The following is an 18413-nucleotide window of genomic DNA, read 5'->3' as shown; positions in this document are numbered from 1 at the left end:
TCATGCCTGTGGCTCTGCTCAGCATATCACTTGGGTTGTCAGCAAGAGCCACATGGACCTAGAATTGACCTGTCATCTTTGGAATGAAGTTGTGTTGCTGATTCTCTGCTTTGGCTCATTGGCTTGTTAGCCATTTGATGTAGATTATTTTGTGGGTGGGGATTTTTAATAAATTTTTCAATCTGAATCATTTGGGAAGAGCAATGTTCTAGCTTAATGTATTATTTTGAGAAGTGATGTCCTCTTTCACGTAATGTTGGTCTCTCATGCAAGTAGGGAGCTATGCCAAATATAATATCTCTGCTGAACTTTGGGTCACCTTTTTAACTAATATGTATCCATATGATTTTAACTAATATGTATGCATAAGGACTGTGTCTCCTTATTTCCTAATTACAGTTATTTTATGTCATTTGGATTCCTTTTACTTATTCCATACTTGTAAAGCATTCGTATAAACTATTTAAATTATTGTTTTTATTGATGAAAATATTTTCATTTTCTCATAAGCCTCCTGCTCATTTGTCAAATTTTTCTTTTCCTACCCATAGTTCTACTTTCTTCCAGGCAGAGCTGTGGATCAAAGAATTGTAAGTTATTTTTGGTATCATTTTTCCTTCTCAATCACTTTGTTTTTTGCCAATAAGAAGTACCTGTTTAGGCTGGGTGTGGTGGCTCACGCCTGTAATCCCAGCACTTTGGGAGGCCGAGGTGGGTGAATCATCTGAGGTCAGGAGTTCAAGACCAGCCTGGCCAACATGGTGAAACCTCATCTCTACTAAAAATACAAAAATTGGCTGGGCGTGGTGGCACGCGCCTGTAATCCCAGCTTCGTGGGAGGCTGAGGCGGGAGGATTGCTTGAACCTGGGAGTCGGAGGTTACAGTGAGCCGAGATTATGCCACTGCACTCCAGCCTGGGCAACAGAGTAAGACTCCGTCTCAAAAAAAAGAAAAAAGTACCTGTTTATACTTTTAAGTTGATGAGTTTTCAAAATTTTGTTGGAGTTGGAACATTTCTACACTTACGTTTATTAAATCTATAACAATTGTTGAAGCTAAATTAAATTGGAAAAATAGAGTTAGCTATTATGTAGTAGGGACAATAAACGATCCTATTTTGGCATTTGTAAAACTAATTTATTGAATAATTCATATTTCTGGACTTTGCAAAATCACTGAAAGCATTTAGTCTTGTTTAAGAAACTTACTTTATTGAGTTATCCAAACCCCTTGGTCTCGGTAATTTTTAAAAAGTCTATCAAAAATATAGTATTTGAATTAAACTTCAGCAATATCTTGTATTAGTTTCTCCTTTGGGGTTCCATCCCATTTTTGGATTTCCAGACTGAAGTTTTGCTTTCATTATAATCTTAAAAGCATGTTAAGAAAAGAACTATGTGTTTACAAATGTTAACAAGTCATCTGTTCACATTTAGCAATGCACTGATATTTTTAGTAATTTCAGTAAAAATAGTTCGGGTGTGGTGGCTCACATCTGTAATCCTAGCACTTTGAGAGGCCAAGGTAGGGGGGTCGCTTGAGCCCAGGAGTTTGAGACCAGCCTGGGCACCATAGTGAGACCCTGTCTCTATAAAAAATAATAATAATGTCCGTAAAAAGAGTAGAGTAATTTCAGTAACATGTGGTTTCACTCTATGTCTTAAAATAAGGATGATAAGTTAGTGTAAGGATTTTAGACTTTCTTTGTGAGGGTTCTGTATTTAATACTCAGTGTACATCAACAATATGTTTGATACTGAGAGTGGTCTACATTTGGTCACATTCCTTTTCATTTTCTAGAACTAGTGTTTATGATTCTCGAGCACGAGAAAGATTGCGCCAGATTGAAGAACAGAAAGCATTGGCCTTACAGCTTCAAAACCAGGTAAAAAAGAAAATTGGAATAATATTGCAAATAAATACTACATCGAAATAGAAACTATTTTGGAAAGTTACCCAGATTTGGGTAATTGCTGTTGTAATTCCAAGATCGTATGGTAGCATAGCATGTTATGATATGTGGTAAATGTTCTCGGTCTGTTCAGTCAGTACTACTCATTGTACATAAGACAAATATACATAGTCCCCTACTTGTGATGGTTTGACTAATGATTTTTTGACTTTACAAAAAAGCGAAAGCAATAGGCATTTCAGCATGCTCCTTGACTTATGACAGGTTTATTGGGACATAACCCTATCGTAAGTCAAGGAACAGCCACAGATTTCTTTATCCTGCTTATTCTGAAGTTTTATCTTTCAGAGATTGCAGGAGCGGGAACATTCAGTACATGATTCAGTAGAACTGCATCTTCGTGTACCTCTTGAAAAGGAGATTCCTGTTACTGTTGCCCAAGAAACACAAAAAAAAGGTCATAAATTAACTGATAGTGAAGATGAATTTCCTGAAATTACAGAGGTAAATTACATACACTTAATTTCTACACTACCAAGTATTATGTTTAGAAAGAATCTCTCGGACGAATTTCAAACATAAAAGCAATAGTGGTCAAGCACGGTGGCTCACGCCTGTAATCCCATCACTTTGGGAGGCTGAAGCGGGTGGATCACTTGAGGTCAGGAGTTCGAGACCAGCCTGGCCAACATGGTGAAACCCCGTCTCTACCAAAAATACAAAAATCAGCTGGGCGTGGTGGCAGGCACTTGTAATCCCAGCTACACAGGAGGCTGAGACAGGAGAATTGCTTGAACCCGGGAGGCAGAGGTTGCAGTGAGCTGAGATCGTGCCACTGCACTTTAGCCTGGGTGACAGGCCAAGACTCCATCTCAAAAAAAAAAAAAAAAAAAAAAAAAGCCGTAGAACACTTGGTATTTAAGTTTTCTTGTATATTTCTGCTTTCACTTATTTTACATACCAATCTGGGCTTTATTTTTAAAATATTGAAAATTTATGAAAGAACTGTTGGTGGCTTTTAACAACTTCAGTGGAGAAGCATTTAATACATTTGTCTTTCCTGTCATGTGCATTTTTACTTACTGCACACATACAATAGTTTGATCCTAAATTGTAAGCTGAGGTTTGCTCTTTTTTTAAGTAATAAAACCCATTATAGAAAATTTAGAAAATACATGGAGGTCTGTGTACATTTTTAGATAATCCGTTTCTTTATCCATACGTCTCTTTGAAACCTACCTTGTAGCTAGTGAGCATAACACACTTACTATAGTTGTACTGAATTCTGTATTTTATATTTTAAAAAAGATCTCTAAGAAAGTAATTTCTAAAAGATACTGCCTTTACTCTCTTACTATAACCTTTCATTAAAAAATCTGTTTCTCAGGAAGTTGTTTGGACCAGAGATATAAAATATAGTTAATTTTTCTCATGACTTAGAAAATTTGATAGCAGAAGGTTATTTCAGATTTTAGGAATTAATATGGAAACAAGGATCTGAATGTTGTGCTGAAAAAGAGAAGGGAGGACTAGATGAAGTGTAAAGAAGTAATCAGGGATTACTGGGAAGGAATAGAAACCAAAATGTTACATAGAAGTAAACTAATTAACAGTAAATTTATAAACAATCGAATGGTGATAAATATAGTCTGAGGATTTCATGGGGCTTGGTGAGAAATATGGTTTTCCTGAAGCCACGCATGTTTGATGTCTTGACACCTTTTGTTTTCTTAGGAAATGGAGAAAGAAATAAAGAATGTATTTCGTAATGGGAATCAGGATGAAGTTCTCAGTGAAGCATTTCGCCTGACCATTACACGCAAAGATATTCAAACTCTAAACCATCTGAATTGGCTCAATGATGAGGTAATATTGCATCTATTTTTACATACAAATAACAAACATTAAGTGGCAGTTAAATTAAGGCATTATCTCACTATTTCTCAAAATGTGGTCCATGGATGACCCGCATTGAAATCACCTCTCATAGGCCTCTTCATTCTTGTAACCATGAGGGAGTGTGGTGGAGACAGGCATTTTTAACAAACATCTCAGGTGTATTTAAGAGTCTGAGAACCACTGAATTTACCTTTTCTTGTATTGAAGATTTGAACACTGAAGAAGACATTCACTCATTGGTATTCTCACTCTCTTTAAGGCTCTTGTTCTGCAGTTCATCTCTTCTGAACAAATAAGTATTAGCTGACCGTTTTGCAGCATGAAGGAATACTTTGGGATTTCTTTATAGGAATCCAGTTTTACTTCCCTTTCTACCTAAGTTCTACTCATTTTAGATCGCTTACAAAATGAATGATAAGATTTCCAAAATAGCCTCCATTTATGTATGATATTTTTTAAATGGACATTGACAAAGTTATTATTAAATATTTGAGGTATTGGGAAAGTTACGGTCTTCACCTCCTAACTCCAGTTTATTTTAAGTATATTAATTACACTACAATTTTTAAACTGATCTATTCCTAAACCTAAACCTGTAAGTAGCTATTTTATTTTAGAAGGTTATTTTTACAGCAAAGGAAAACTGGGTTGGGTATCTTTTCCTAAGTACCTTCTTTCTGTGAGCATCCCTGCCTAATCTGGGTATACTCAAGCTTCACAGCTGTGGAGGATCTTTAGTTTCTCAGTATAGTAATCATTAAATATTTTAGATATCCATATCCTGTTTTTGCATGATCAAGACCTTCCAAATAATATTTGCTAATAACTATTGATCATTTACCTCATTAGGTACGATTCATGTTTTATGTGTTTTATTCTTGTAATAGTCATCATATCTTTGGAGGTAGATATGATAGTTTTATCATCTCCATTCTACAGATAAAGAAACAAGGCATAGAAAGATTTAAAAACTTGCAAGGTTATACAGCTAGTAAACAGCAGAGCCAAGATTAAGACCCAAGTATTGGGTCTTATCTACTATATCTTACCACCTCAGAATCTTAAATTGGATCCTGGTCTTAAGATCAGATATATAGAACTTAGGAGCCATGTATCATGTCCAGGATGCTGGGTTTCTCTGGGGCCAGCCCCATTCTTTTTGCCACTAGTTGGTTTATAAGATAAAAATTTCAGGAGCTCATCACTCCCTGAATAATATCTGTGACCAAGAATAATAAGGAAGACATGGTTTGTTACTATCTTTCTTTAGAAGAAACCCTCTTTGCTTCTTTTGGCTCAGATATTAGAACATTGGTTCAAATAATAGAAAAAAAGAGTTCACCAAATCAAAGGAGGAAATGAAAATCAAGGATAGTTATAAGTATCCACTGTTACGTTATTTTTGATCTGTGGTCTTTTGCCATTTTTTTTCCTGCCATTGCTGGTGGGGAGAGGTCAGTTATTCTAAAGGGATAGTAGGCTTTAGTTTGTTGTAAATCATGGAAAACCTCCTAGAGGGCAGCAATGAGTAGGATATGAGCTGAGCTCTTGCGATTTACTGTGGCATTTACCTCAGTGAGATTCCTTACAGAGACAGCATTCATCAGGACATATTTTCCATTCACTGGGCCCATCAGAGGCTGGAGTTTTAGCAAGCTAAGTTAATGGAAATTACATTATTTTAGAGGAGATGAGAGGAAGGAAAGATTCTTTGTCTGCTTTATCCCTACCACACCTAGCCACAACTTTTGTAGAAGGAGTGCATTTCTTTTCAGTTCAGAATAATGTTATCCTTGAAAGTGAGTGCCAATTCACGTCCATAATAATGATGGGAGCTATCTTAAAAAGCACCATTTTCAAAGTACCATGCCTCGTAGGCTTTCAAAGTTACTGCCCTTGAGAAGCTAACATCCTGATGGAGTATTAGTAGATATCCTTAAGTATTGATACTCATTGAAGAATACTGAATTTTGGCCAGACGCAGTGGGTCATGCCTATAATCCCAGTGCTTTGGATGGCTAAGGTGAGAGGATCACCTGAGGCCAGGAGTTCAAGAGCAGCCTGGGCAACATAGCAAGACCCCATCTCCACAAAAAAATTAAAAATTAGCCAGCCATGGTGGCATGTGCCTGTAGTCCCAGCTGTTCAGGAGGCTGAAGCAGGAGGATTGCTTGAGCTAAGAAAGAAGGATTGCTTGAGTTTAGGAGTTTTAGTTTATAGTGAGCTATGATCGAGCCACTGCACTCTAGACTGGGTGACGGAGCAAGACTCTGTGTCTTAAAAAGAAAACAAAACTTAATTCTGTTTCTCAGTTGTGAACTATCAGTCTTCTTTTGCAAATGATTTGTCCTCTGTTCAATTCTCTTCTTCCCTCAAGTGGATATTTTCATTAATAATCATTTCTCTTCTTTTTCTGTTTCCTTTTTTATAAGATGTATTAAAACTTTGTCCAAAATAAGTGACTGATATATTGTTCTTACCATTTTATAAACAAAGTACCATACTTCGTAGGCTTTCAGAGTTAAAAAGGAATATAAGAACCAGGAAGTAAAAGGAATCAGATTCAGTTTATAAGGAAATTAAAACCCAGAAATCCTATTTTTGGAATATGTATGGAAAGCCGTTAGGATACCCTGTTCCTAAAAGAAAAGAAGACCACAGTACCTATTCATACAATAGGTTTTTAAAAAATTTTCATAAATGGATTTCTCTATAGGTGAGTTTGGTTAAATTCCGTACAACTTCAAAGGACTAATGATTGACAGGATTAATATAATGAATGTGGGAACTGGCTGCCATATAAAGAATACCAAAGGAGGCAAGAAGACTGTTAAAATCAAGGCACTGTAGATGGGGATTTCTATATTGGGTCAGGAGATTAGTTATTAATAGAAATATCTAATTAAGGAAGGGAGGATGGAGTTAAAGCAAGGAGAAATTACGCTGGGAGCAGTGGCTCATGCCTGTAACCCCAACACTGGGAAGCTGAGGTGGGAGGATTGCTTGAGCCAGGCTGTCGAGGCTGCCGTGAGTTATGATTGTGCCCCTGCACTCCACTCCAGGGTGGGTGACAGAACAAGACTCTGAGACCCTGTCTCTTTAGAAGAACAGAGAAAGGAAAAATAAGTTGCAAAAGTAGAAGTAGATTGAAACAGTCAAGAAACAGAAGGAAATATTTTCAAATGGGTGTCATTATTAGAAACTATGCATTAATTCCTGGAGATTGAATTGGGTGACTTCTGGAATCCCTTCCAACTTTAAGATTCTAGGTTTATTGTCCTGAGTACTGCTTTAGGCTTTGTGTTTCTCTTTATGGCCAAATGGTTCTCCTTTGAGGGACTAAGGATTGTTTTAAAAGGCATCAGATAAATTTAGAAATACATGGATATAATTTAGGTATACAAGTAAATAAAACTGACTTTTGCTTCTGGTCATGATAAAGGAAACAAGATTTACCCTTTCAGCTTAACTAGAAAATTAGACAAAACATGAAGCAACAATTTTCAGACACTGGGTAACAGGTAGTACCAGGCAGTGATCCCTGAGGGAAGGGAAATAAAAGGGATGCATGCTATAATATCCCCAGCTTTCTAGGGTGGGGTGTGTGTGTTGTGAAGGAGGGACTGGTAGAGCCTGTGCAGGGGGGCTTCCCTCCAGTCTTTGGCTGAGTACCAATTTGTGCATGTATGAGAAGAAGCTACCGGAGGCTGGGGAAAGAACCACCAGAAAGAAGGGATCAGCACAGTTTTAGAGCCGGCACAGGTGTCAGTAGTTTATGTTCCAACCAGTTAGAGTAGAAAAACCTCCTAAGTCACAGGGCATTGAATAGAATCCTCAGAGGGGTATTGCCTCAGAAATAGGGCGAAACTGACCCTAGAATAAAACTGACCCTAGAATAAAACTGACGCTAGAGGATCACCTGAGGCCAGAATAAAGGCTGCTCTGGACCCACCATCACAAAGCCTAAAAACAAGCCTCAAAAGCCTGAAACTGATCCAGATAACCTATATCCCAGAGAAAAGCCTAACAATATTTAAAGGAATATAACAAATTCCAGCAACAACAAGGCCCAACATAAAATTTGCAATATCCAGCATCCAACTAGAAATGACCAGAAATACACGAGGAAGGAAAGTACAATTTATGATGGGGGAGAAAAGAAACACCCAGAAATGACCAAAATAATAGAATTAGCAGACAAGGATATTTAAAAAGTTACTATAAATGTCTTCCACATATTCAAGAAGTTAGAAGAAAATGGACATCATGAGGAGAGAAATGGAAGATATTTTTAAACAAGACCGACATTGAATTTCTAGAAATGAAAAGTATATCTGAAATAAAAATACATAAGGTAGTATTAATAGTAGATTAGACACTTCATAAGAAAAAATTCGTAAACTTGAATAGCAGTAGAAACTGGAATATGAGACACACAATAAAAGAAAGATGTCAAGAGCATCAGTGAGCTGTGGGATTATACCAGACAGGTTAAGCATGTAATTGGAGTCCCAGAAGGAAAGGTGGGGGCATAGGTGGTGTTAGAAATTTATTTAAAGAAATAATGATGGAAGATTTTTCAAATTTGAAAACTGAACTGACAAGTTTGAGAAGTTCTCTATACCCCAAGTAGAAGAAACATCATGCTAAAATACATAGTAATCAAGTTGCTGAAAACTGGTGATAAAAATACTAAGTGCAACCGGAAGGAAAAAGGCACATTAAGTACAGAAGAACAAAGATAGGTATAACTGTCAGAAATAATGTAGGCCAGAAGACAATGTAGCTACATCTTTAAAGTACTGCAGAAGAAACAAATTTGTCAGTAGAAATTCTATACCCAGCAAATATATCTTTCAAAAAATAAGGCTGTACTTTTCCAGACAAACAAATGCTGATAAGAGTTCATCACCAGCAGACCTGTACCAGAAGAAATATTATGTGTTCTTCAGGCAGAAGAAAAATTGCAAATGGAAATGTCAGTCTACACAAAGGAATGAAGAGGAGTGGAGTTGCTCTCATTTTTTTATATGTCTAGAAGAGAGGTGACTAAGCAGAACTAAAACAACATACTGTGGGATTTATAACATATAGAAGTAAAATATAATCACAGCACAAAGAAGGAGACAAAATGGACAAATATACTATTGGAAGATCCTTATACTCTACATAAAGTGGTATAATGTTATATGAAGGTAGACTATGATAAGTTAAAGGCATAGTAAATCATAGAGTAACCACTAAAACATAAAAATTAAAAGCAAGATATATTTACTAAGCCAATAATGGAGATAAAATGGAACTTTAAAAATCCAAAAGAGTTGGAAAGAAGAAAAAAGATAAAAAGAACAGATAGAGCAAATAGGAAAAAAAAGCAAGATGGTAGATTTAAACCCAACCACATTGATGTTAAATGTAAATTACCTAGGTCAGCATTGTCCAACAGAAATATAATGTGAGCCACATATTTTAAATTGTCTAATAGTTACTTTTAAAAAAGTAAAATGGGCCGAGTGCAGTGGCTCATGCCTGTAATCCCAGCACTTGGGAGGCCAAGGCGGGTGGATCACTTGAGGTCAGGAGTTTAAGACCAGCCTGGCCAACATGGCGAAACCTTGTCTCTACTAAAAATACAGAAAATTAGCCCGGCATCATGGTGTGTGCCTGTAATTGGGAGGCTGAGGCAGGAGATTCACTTGAACCCAGGAAGCAGAGGTTGCAGTGAGCCGAGATCGTGCCACTGCACTCCTGCCTGGGTGACAGAGCAAGACTCTGTTTCAATTAAAAAATATACACATATATAAAAAATGTATATTTAATATATGTTATATATAAATAATATATTTTTATATAAAAACATATAATATAGACCGGCCACAGTGGCTCACGCCTGTAATCCCAGCACTTTGGGAGGTAGAGGCGGGTGGATCACCTGAGGTCAGGAATTTGAGACTAGCCTGACCAACATGCTGAAACCCCATCTCTACTAAAAATACAAAAATTAGCCAGGTGTGGTGGCAGGCGCCTGTAATCCCAGCTACCCGAGAGGCTGAGGCACAGAATCGCTTGAACCCGGGAGGTGGAGGTTAAAGTGAGCTGAGATCACACCACTGCACTCCAGCCTGGGCAACAGAGTGAGACTTTGTCTCAAAAATATATATATAAAATATATAATATGTTAATATATATTGTATCACATATAAAAATATATAAAATAATATATTTTATATATGTAATACATATTTGATATATGTATATGTAATATGTAATATATAATATATATCAAATATATATTTTGTATATAATATATAAAAATAACATTATTTAACCCAATATATCCAGAATATGTCATTTTGGCATGTAGTCAAAATACTATTGAGATATTTTACCTTCTCTTTGAATGTGCTATGCAGTTTACACTTATAGTACATCTCTAGTTGAATTAGTCACATTTCAAGTGCTCAATAGTCACATTTGGCTAGTGGCTGCCTTACTGAACAGTAAGGTAAATAAACATCCAATTAAAAGGCAGAGATTGGCTCTCCTTGGGGAGGCCAGCAACTTTCCAGATAAAGGGAGCTGGTGGGCAGGAAAAAGGCATGCAGCGGCCCTCTTGAGCCAGAAGAATAGCTGCTGACTGATGCCTGGGGGACCAAGCCCATAATTGTGGAGCTGAAGCTGCACTGTGTCCCTTGCTTCAGTCTGACCTTTGGGGAGCCTGCACAGTTCTGACCTCAGTTAGGAGCTGAGGGGAGAAATTTGAGAATGTTTGGCCCTGTGTAACAGCAAAAGGATTCATTGGTGAGGGTGTCTGGCAGGTATCTGTAAAGATAATAAGATGAAGGGAACATCGCTGTTTGGAAAGTGTCGTGATACGATACACAAGTTGTGCTGCCTCTGTGGCTGTAAGGCCTACCGCCTTCAGAAGTCAACCTGTGGCAAATGTGGCTCCCCTGCTAAGGGCAAGAGAAAGTATAACTAGACTGCCAAGGCTAAAATAAAATACCACTGCGACTGGTTGAATGAAGCACCTAAACATCGTATACTGCAAATTTAGGCATGGACTCTGTGAAGGAACAACACCTACACCCAAGAGGGCAGCAGTTGCGTCATCCAGTTAATCTTAAGAATTTCAGTGATTAGTCATGCAATAAATATTCTGGTTTTTTAAAATGTATATATGTTAAACATATGTTTATATGTATATGTTATATCTATATTACATATATGTGAAAGGAGGCAGAGATTGTCAGATTGGATTAAAAAGCTGTCTGTAAGAAACCATTTATTGGCCGGGCGCGGTGGCTCAAGCCTGTAATCCCAGCACTTTGGGAGGCCGAGACGGCGGATCACGAGGTCAGGAGATCGAGACTATCCTGGCTAACACGGTGAAACCCCGTCTCTACTAAAAAATACAAAAAAAAAAAACTAGCCGGGCAAGGTGGCGGGTGCCTATAGTCCCAGCTACTCGGGAGGCTGAGGCAGGAGAATGGCATAAACCCGGGAGGCGGAGCTTGCAGTGAGCTGAGATCCGGCCACTGCACTCCAGCCTGGGCAACAGAGCAACACTCCGTCTCAAAAAAAAAAAAAAGAAAGAAACCATTTATTTATTATTTATTTTTGAGATGGAGTTTTGCTCTTGTCACCCAGGCTAGAGTACAATGGCGTGATCTTGGCTCACTGCAACCTCAGCCTCCCAGCTTCAAGTGATTCTCCTGCCCCAGCCTCCCGAGTAGCTGGGATTACAGGCACCTGCCACCACACCCAGCTAATTTTTCTACTTTTAGTAGAGATGGGTTTTCACCACGTTGGCCAGGCTGGTCTTGAACTCCTGACCACAGGTGACCCACTGCCTTGGCCTCCCAAAGTGCCGGGATTACAGACGTGAGCCACTACGCCTGGCCAAGAAACCATTTTAAATGTGAAGACATAGGTTTACAAAAGTTAAAGGACAGAAAAAATATACCCTGCAAACATGAATCAAAAGAAAAAGTGACTTTTTAGCATTATACAAATTAGATTTCAGAACAAGGAATATTATCAGTAATAGAGACATTTCTTAATGATAAAAGGGTCAGTTCATCAAGAAGGCTTAACAACCTAAATATGTACACACCTAATAACAGAACTTCAAAATATGTGAAGCATAATCTGATAGAACTGAAAGGAGAAATAGACAAATCTATTACTATTGGAGGTTTCACTGCCTCTGAGTAATGGATAGAATAAGTAGAAAATCAGTAAGGATGTAGAAGACTGGAACAGTTAGATCGATCCTATGCACCCAAATATTTGTACACCAGAAACACTTTTTCCTCTACTCAGCCCTCTATGCCCTATCCTACGTGGAGAAGCAGGATAACTGGAGCATTTCCTGTCTCTCTATTATTTTCCCTCCAAGACCCTATTCTCCCTCTCATTCCTTGCTGTCAGTTTACATGGATGAATTGGAAAAATAGCAAGCTGACATGTCTCTTTTTTGGGGGATGGGTTCTACTCTATAAACACATATTAGTTATTACCAGTTGTTTCCAATTGGAAAAGCACTGGACTGTTGGAATACGGTATTTCCAACTTCACCAGCTAGTGAAAGGCCAAAGAGAACCAAACTCATAGGAAATATGGGGGACAGGAGGATAGTGAAGGAGGAATTAAGATAGAATCTACATAGCAGACTGTAATTACATTGAAGCCACAGCTAACCAGGCAGACTAATTACCTACTTGGTAAGCTTCATCTCTGAAAAGGAAGAGATGTCTCGGCTGTTCAGCATCACAATAGCCTAGTGTATAGAGAGCATATTCGTACTTGATTGGTAGTATAAAATAAGAAGTAAAACTTTATAGTGAAGTACCAAAGTCACCTGATTTTTATTGCAGAATCAGAATCTGGAACCAGAGCACTTGCATTTTGATGAACATTCTTTTTTTTTTTTTTTTCCAAGTCAGGGTCTCACTCTGTAACTCAGGCTAGAGTGCAGTGGTGTGATCATAGTTCACCGCAGCCTCAAACTCCTGGGCTAAAGTGACCCTCCTGCCTCAGCCTCCCAAGGAGCTGGGACCACAGGAATGTGCCACCATGCCTGGCTTTTTTGTTTATTTTTAGTTTTTAGAGAGAAAGTCTCACTATATTGCCCAGTCTGCTCTCGAATTCCTGGCCTCAATTGATCCTACCACCTTAGCCTCCCAAAGTGCTAGGATTGTAGGCAGGAGCTCACGCCCAGCTTTGTCTAGCATTCTAACTTTCAGAATATATATATATATTTTTTTATGGGAATGGGGGGAATTGGTAGTGGTCATAGTTTGATAATTGTTTCCAAGGAGTAGTTAAATTTGAGTGATGCTCAGTAAAGAGAGGAAACAGCTTGCAAAACATTTAAGTTCAACTAGACAAACCTAGCCTTAGGAATCGGTTTTCCTTAGAGAATAAAAGCTGATTGCATAAGAAGGAAAAAAACTAGGCAAAATGAAATAAATTAGTTAAGTGAATATGATGAATCCACCATGTGCTTGTACACTTATGTGTGGAATAAAATGATCAGAACTAAAGTTTTTTTTTTTTTTTTTTTTTTTTTTTGAGATGGAGTCTCGCTCTGTCGCCCAGGCTGGAGTGCAGTGGCTGCATCTTGGCTCACTGCAAGCTCCGCCTCCTGGGTTCACGCCATTCTCCTGCCTCAGCCTCCTGAGTAGCTGGGACTACAGGCACCCGCCACCTCGCCTGGCTAGTTTTTTGTATTTTTTAGTAGAGACAGGGTTTCACCGTGTTAGCCAGGATGGTCTCGATCTCCTGACCTCGTGATCCGCCCGTCTCGGCCTCCCAAAGTGCTGGGATTACATAACTAAAGTTTTCTAACATGACTCTTTGGCATCCAGATTATTATGGTTTATCTCTTTGAAGTGTTTCTCAATAGAACTAGCCTTGATTAACCAGGGATTTATGGAAGGTCACATGGAGAATAGTAGTTATTCTCCATAAATGACTCCATTAACATGTTGCTTGCCTTTCTCTAAAATTTTAGCTATAATTCTGATAATTTGTTCCTTGAATTGGCATGTGAGAAAAATTCTGTGTGCATGTTCGCAGTGAGGGAAACCTGCCTTTCTGGTTTCTGTAATATGACTAGGTTAACTCCTATGAGTGAATGACCTGACCCACTATCAAATGCTGCTGTTCAGTTAGTCTTTTGGACTTTGTGGTTGACAAGGGTAAATTTAATTTGAAAATCAGAATGGGGAGGTCAAGGTGAAAATCTAGAGAGGTAAAATTGGAAAAATGGCTTTTGTCCCCCCAAAAGTTGTCTTAATCTCTGCTCAGAAGTATTGTCATGCGCAGGCCTTTTAGAACATTTTTTCTCAAGCTGATTAGACGGGTTCAAAGTATAAGCATGAGAATGGCTAAAAATCAAGACTTTACTGGTAGTGAAATATTTCTAAAAACATGAGAAAACAATAGTTTGGCTGGTTTACTGGGGAAGAGGGAAGATGCAAATAGCATTGGTCATTTATGTCATTGTGGTAACATACAGGAAAAGGGGATTGAATCCTTAATTTGAAAACATTGTAGGCGTTTCTCTGAAAGAAAAGCTTTTTTCAGCTTCAGCCTGGCAGCTCTTCAAATAAAATCTCGGAGGAACAAGGCACTATAAACAACCCACCCATCCCTAAACATGACTGCATAGACAAGTAGATGCTTATGGCCAAGCCTGCGAAGGCAGCAGGAAGGGCAGCTCCTTAAGCACCAAGAGCCACAATGAGCAAATAGAGGCAAGTGTGGGTCCCAGAAAAGGTGACAGGTGGACTAACGTTGACAGTAGTCCTCAGATTGTGGTATATTGGCGAGACAAACAGCAAGCACAGGGCTGATCTACTTTTAGCTCCTTATTTCAAAGGGAATTTAGGATCTGCTGGTGCTAAGAGAGTCTTGTTTGAGTAAAGGGCTGTTGCCAACTTGGCGTAGGGGACCGTTGTCTTCACAAAATGCAAGCAAATGCTGTGACCATCACTGCTCCTCTTTCATCTTGAACACTGTGATCCCTTCTCTCATTTCTTTTTCCTTCATTTTCAGCCCTCCTCTGTGAGATGACATGTAGGACTTCTTTGTTCTCTCTTAGCTTGTTTTTTTGGTATGATGGTGTGTTGGCTGAACTGTGGCAATTTTCCTCATTTGGATGGAGTAATAGCTAAAAAATTGAGGAGAAAGACTTAAATCTAAATTCTGTCTCAGATGTCAGATTTACATTCTCAGCTAATGTGGGGAGCATTGAGGTCACCAAACTCCCTCCTACTGGGATCTAGGGGAAATGAAAAAGAACCCAGATCATTCCTTAGAGCTAATTAACTAGTTGACTTTGGAGGAGGCCTTTTCCCTCTCAGTTGAGAAACTTTGGTTGGGTGCAGCAATGGAAGAGGAATTCTCAAAGGGAACAGATACCGTGCTGTCTGATCACTGGGGTTCTCTGTTCTTGTTCAACTGTGTTGGTCCTGAGCTTTCTAGTGAACCCTCTCTAGTTGAAAAAACAAGCAAAACTCAGGCTGTGTAAGTCCAGCTAAGCTTCCTTGGTTTCTGGAACTCTTTCCTCTTGAAAAATAGAATAGTGATGTATAGCATGACACTCATTTATGTCATTCTTTTTTTTTTCACTTCAGACTTACAATTCCAGAGGTAATCTCTGATAGACACCTAGGGGAGATGTATCTCCGTGGCTGTCAGGTGCTTCACCGTCCTTATCTGTCTGCCTGGTCCCTTTCATCTCCTGCTTCAGTCGTTATTTCTTTTTGGAGTATGTAAGCTGTCTGCCCCATGGAAGGTTTCACTTACAGTGACTGGCAGGTCATTTGCTTATGTCTTGGGTTGAAGGGCTTACCCTATAACGTGGCCAACATTATAAGATGGGTAGAAGGCCAGAGGAATCAGTGAATTCCTTCTTGCCAATTTTTCCTCATTAGAGAACATAGTTTACAGCCTAGAAATCTGTACTTGCTGAGAAGATCCTACTGCATTTGTGGCTGCCTTTAGAAACCTAGAGGCATCCTTTAGCACCATTATCCTGAGGGGCGGAGTTAGATTGGAAACTTATAGTTGAGAAATACCTGATTCTAATTGTGTCTTGATTAAGTATCATTATCTATAACAACTGAGCTCCAGTTATCTGTTGGGCATCGCACTAGGCAGAGAATAAGCCATAACCTGAGTCCTTTGGGCTGACTGGGCCTGTTGCTCAGTCATCAGAGCTGCAGAGAAAACAGTGTCTTTCTTCAGTCCTAGCCTTTCCCACCTCAGAGTTCTGCCTCATGGCGAGTGTGGTTTCCCGCAGCTGCCTAGGCATCCTCATCTATAGGCCCTTTCTCTGGTCTAGACCATGCTCCGGTGTGTTCCTGGCAGTGTTCACTGCTGCCTACCCAGTATGTCGTTGCTTACTGTTGGGCAGTAGCTCACTGTTCTGGCATCCTGGTGTGTAAATATTTGTCAAAGAACAGGGGCATTTTCCCATTCCCCAAAAAGCATTCTGAAAAATGTGCCTGTTTTCTTAGTCATATTTCCAAGCCGTGGATCAGTTAGCCCATTCATTCCTTGCAGTTGACAGACACTGGCGTGACCTCAGCTGGCCACATAAAGTAAGTATGCAGTAACTTCCGGCACAATAACTTTCAGGTTTTAGTACCAAGAGTCCTGGACCTAATGGAACCATACACAACAAAGTCACTATTGGAGAAGATGTTGTTTCATTAACAGAAAGAATCACACATCTCCCCACTCAGGCATTGTAATTTCTTTCCACACTTGATAGTGAAGGCATAAATGGAATCAACAAAGATGAGAAAGCTAACCATATAGATTCTGGGGTAGAACTTTACTCTTCATGTTTGTGACTTGACTTTTAGGTCTCATATAAGGTAGGTTTTTATGCTTCCATGTGTGCCTTTATATAAAGGTGACGTTGCTGAGCTACTATCAGTTTACAGGTGTTTTTCTAATATAATTGATGGCTTCTCCTGTCACTTAGTTCTACTTGAGACCAAAAGAGTTTGCCTCTGCAGGATGGGTTATTAAGTTGAAAAGGCAGTCTCAAACCGTGGAGCAGAGTTTTCCATCTTTGTGCAAAACCATGTGGCTCTAATATAAAGTGTGAATTCTTGATTTTAACTTGACTAACACTAGGCTCTAACTGAGCTCAGTATCTACTTAAATTGCTATCACAGTTCCAGTAGGTAAAGGTAACTGCTAATGTACCTTGTTAAACTGTTTGCATGCCTTCCTTTCCTTTTCTATAAGCCTCACCTTCTAACATCCCTGTCTTTCTGCAGTCTTTTGACCTAACCTTCAGTCTTCTTCAAGCCTCGCCAGCGTCTGCCCATTTGTACTCCCAACCCCATAATATATGTCAGCTTTTTCTCTTTTCACTGTTTATAGCACTTCAGCCTTCCCCCTTCTAGTCAGAATTTGATTTAGAGAAATGAGTCTGTTGGATGTTGAAGACTTAATTCAGTTTATTAGGAAACAATTACATATGCTATTCAATACAGCAACTGCAACTGCTTTGAAAGGCTAGGCCTGAGTGTCTATTCTAATAGGTATAACTTCTTCCCACAGATCATCAATTTCTACATGAATATGCTGATGGAGCGAAGTAAAGAGAAGGGCTTGCCAAGTGTGCATGCATTTAATACGTTTTTCTTCACTAAATTAAAAACGGCTGGTTATCAGGCAGTGAAACGTTGGACAAAGAAAGTAGATGTATTTTCTGTTGACATTCTTTTGGTGCCCATTCACCTGGGAGTGCACTGGTGTCTAGCTGTGAGTACCCCTTTCATTTTTGATAAAATGTAAAAGCTATGTAATTATAGAACACACAAAGGGTAGTGAGTAGTAGTTCTACATTTTCCCTTGATTGTTGAGAGAGTGTTTAGTAGTAGGTTGACTAAAATCAGATAGATCAATGAAGTTCCTATCAAGATTGGGATATAGATTTTGAAGAAAGCTATGGAATTTCCTTTTCTGGAAATATTTAAAAGAGAGTTATAGGGTGTCTAAGCAGTCTTAAAGGAAGGCATGGGGGGAAAAAGTGACTTATTAATGATGCTGCCACTCGGATTCTGTGACTGTTATTTTCAGCCTAATCGTGACTTACCTTGCATACTTGGTAATTTAATATTTTTATGACTCCGTGAGCATTAGCTTAATGTGTTAATAAAACTATTTCACATAAAAAATAAAAAAAAAAATAAAAAAAAATTAAAAAAAATTAAAAAAAAAAAACTATTTCACAGTCTGTTTTGGATTACATTTGAAAAGCATAAAGCTAAAAGGAACTTCTCAATATAAAGAAATAAAACCCAGAATCTGCTCACCATCTTTCTGAAACTGTGGAAATGATTTTGAGATACTCACCTTATATTCCCTGAAAATCATGTAGTTTCTTCACTGTTGCCCACTTTGCAGAGGGAGAGAATGAACATTAGAAAAAGGCTTCACAGCAGTAATGGGGCCACCCGTTGATCAGTGCCATCATAGTTTTATGTGAATAACCCCTTCATTTTTTTTCTCTGCAGATTAAGCATAATATAATGCAAAGTATCAGTCAAACTTACCATGATTTTGTAG

At 38.6% G+C, this 18413-nt stretch overlaps 1 protein-coding gene and 1 pseudogene across 4 annotated transcripts in view; both read left to right on the top strand.

The window, feature by feature from the left end:
- SENP1 (SUMO specific peptidase 1) overlaps nt 1-18413 on the top strand; it is a 60731-nt gene that overhangs the window by 37033 nt on the left and 5285 nt on the right. For all 4 annotated transcript variants that reach the window (XM_015151558.3, XM_015151559.3, XM_015151556.3 and 1 more), the window contains exons 10-14: nt 552-590; nt 1802-1886; nt 2262-2417; nt 3648-3779; nt 17403-17606. In XM_015151558.3, coding sequence (XP_015007044.2) covers nt 552-590; nt 1802-1886; nt 2262-2417; nt 3648-3779; nt 17403-17606 — 616 coding nt within the window. The remainder of the gene's footprint in view (nt 1-551; nt 591-1801; nt 1887-2261; nt 2418-3647; nt 3780-17402; nt 17607-18413) is intronic.
- LOC114670837 (large ribosomal subunit protein eL37-like) lies at nt 10513-11066 on the top strand (annotated as a pseudogene).

This window comes from Macaca mulatta, chromosome 11 (genome assembly GCF_049350105.2).
Source record: "Macaca mulatta isolate MMU2019108-1 chromosome 11, T2T-MMU8v2.0, whole genome shotgun sequence".
In the NCBI taxonomy this organism is placed as follows: domain Eukaryota; kingdom Metazoa; phylum Chordata; class Mammalia; order Primates; family Cercopithecidae; genus Macaca; species Macaca mulatta.
The sequence above is the reverse complement of the archived record's forward strand: the minus strand, read 5'-3'. Positions and strand labels throughout refer to the sequence as shown.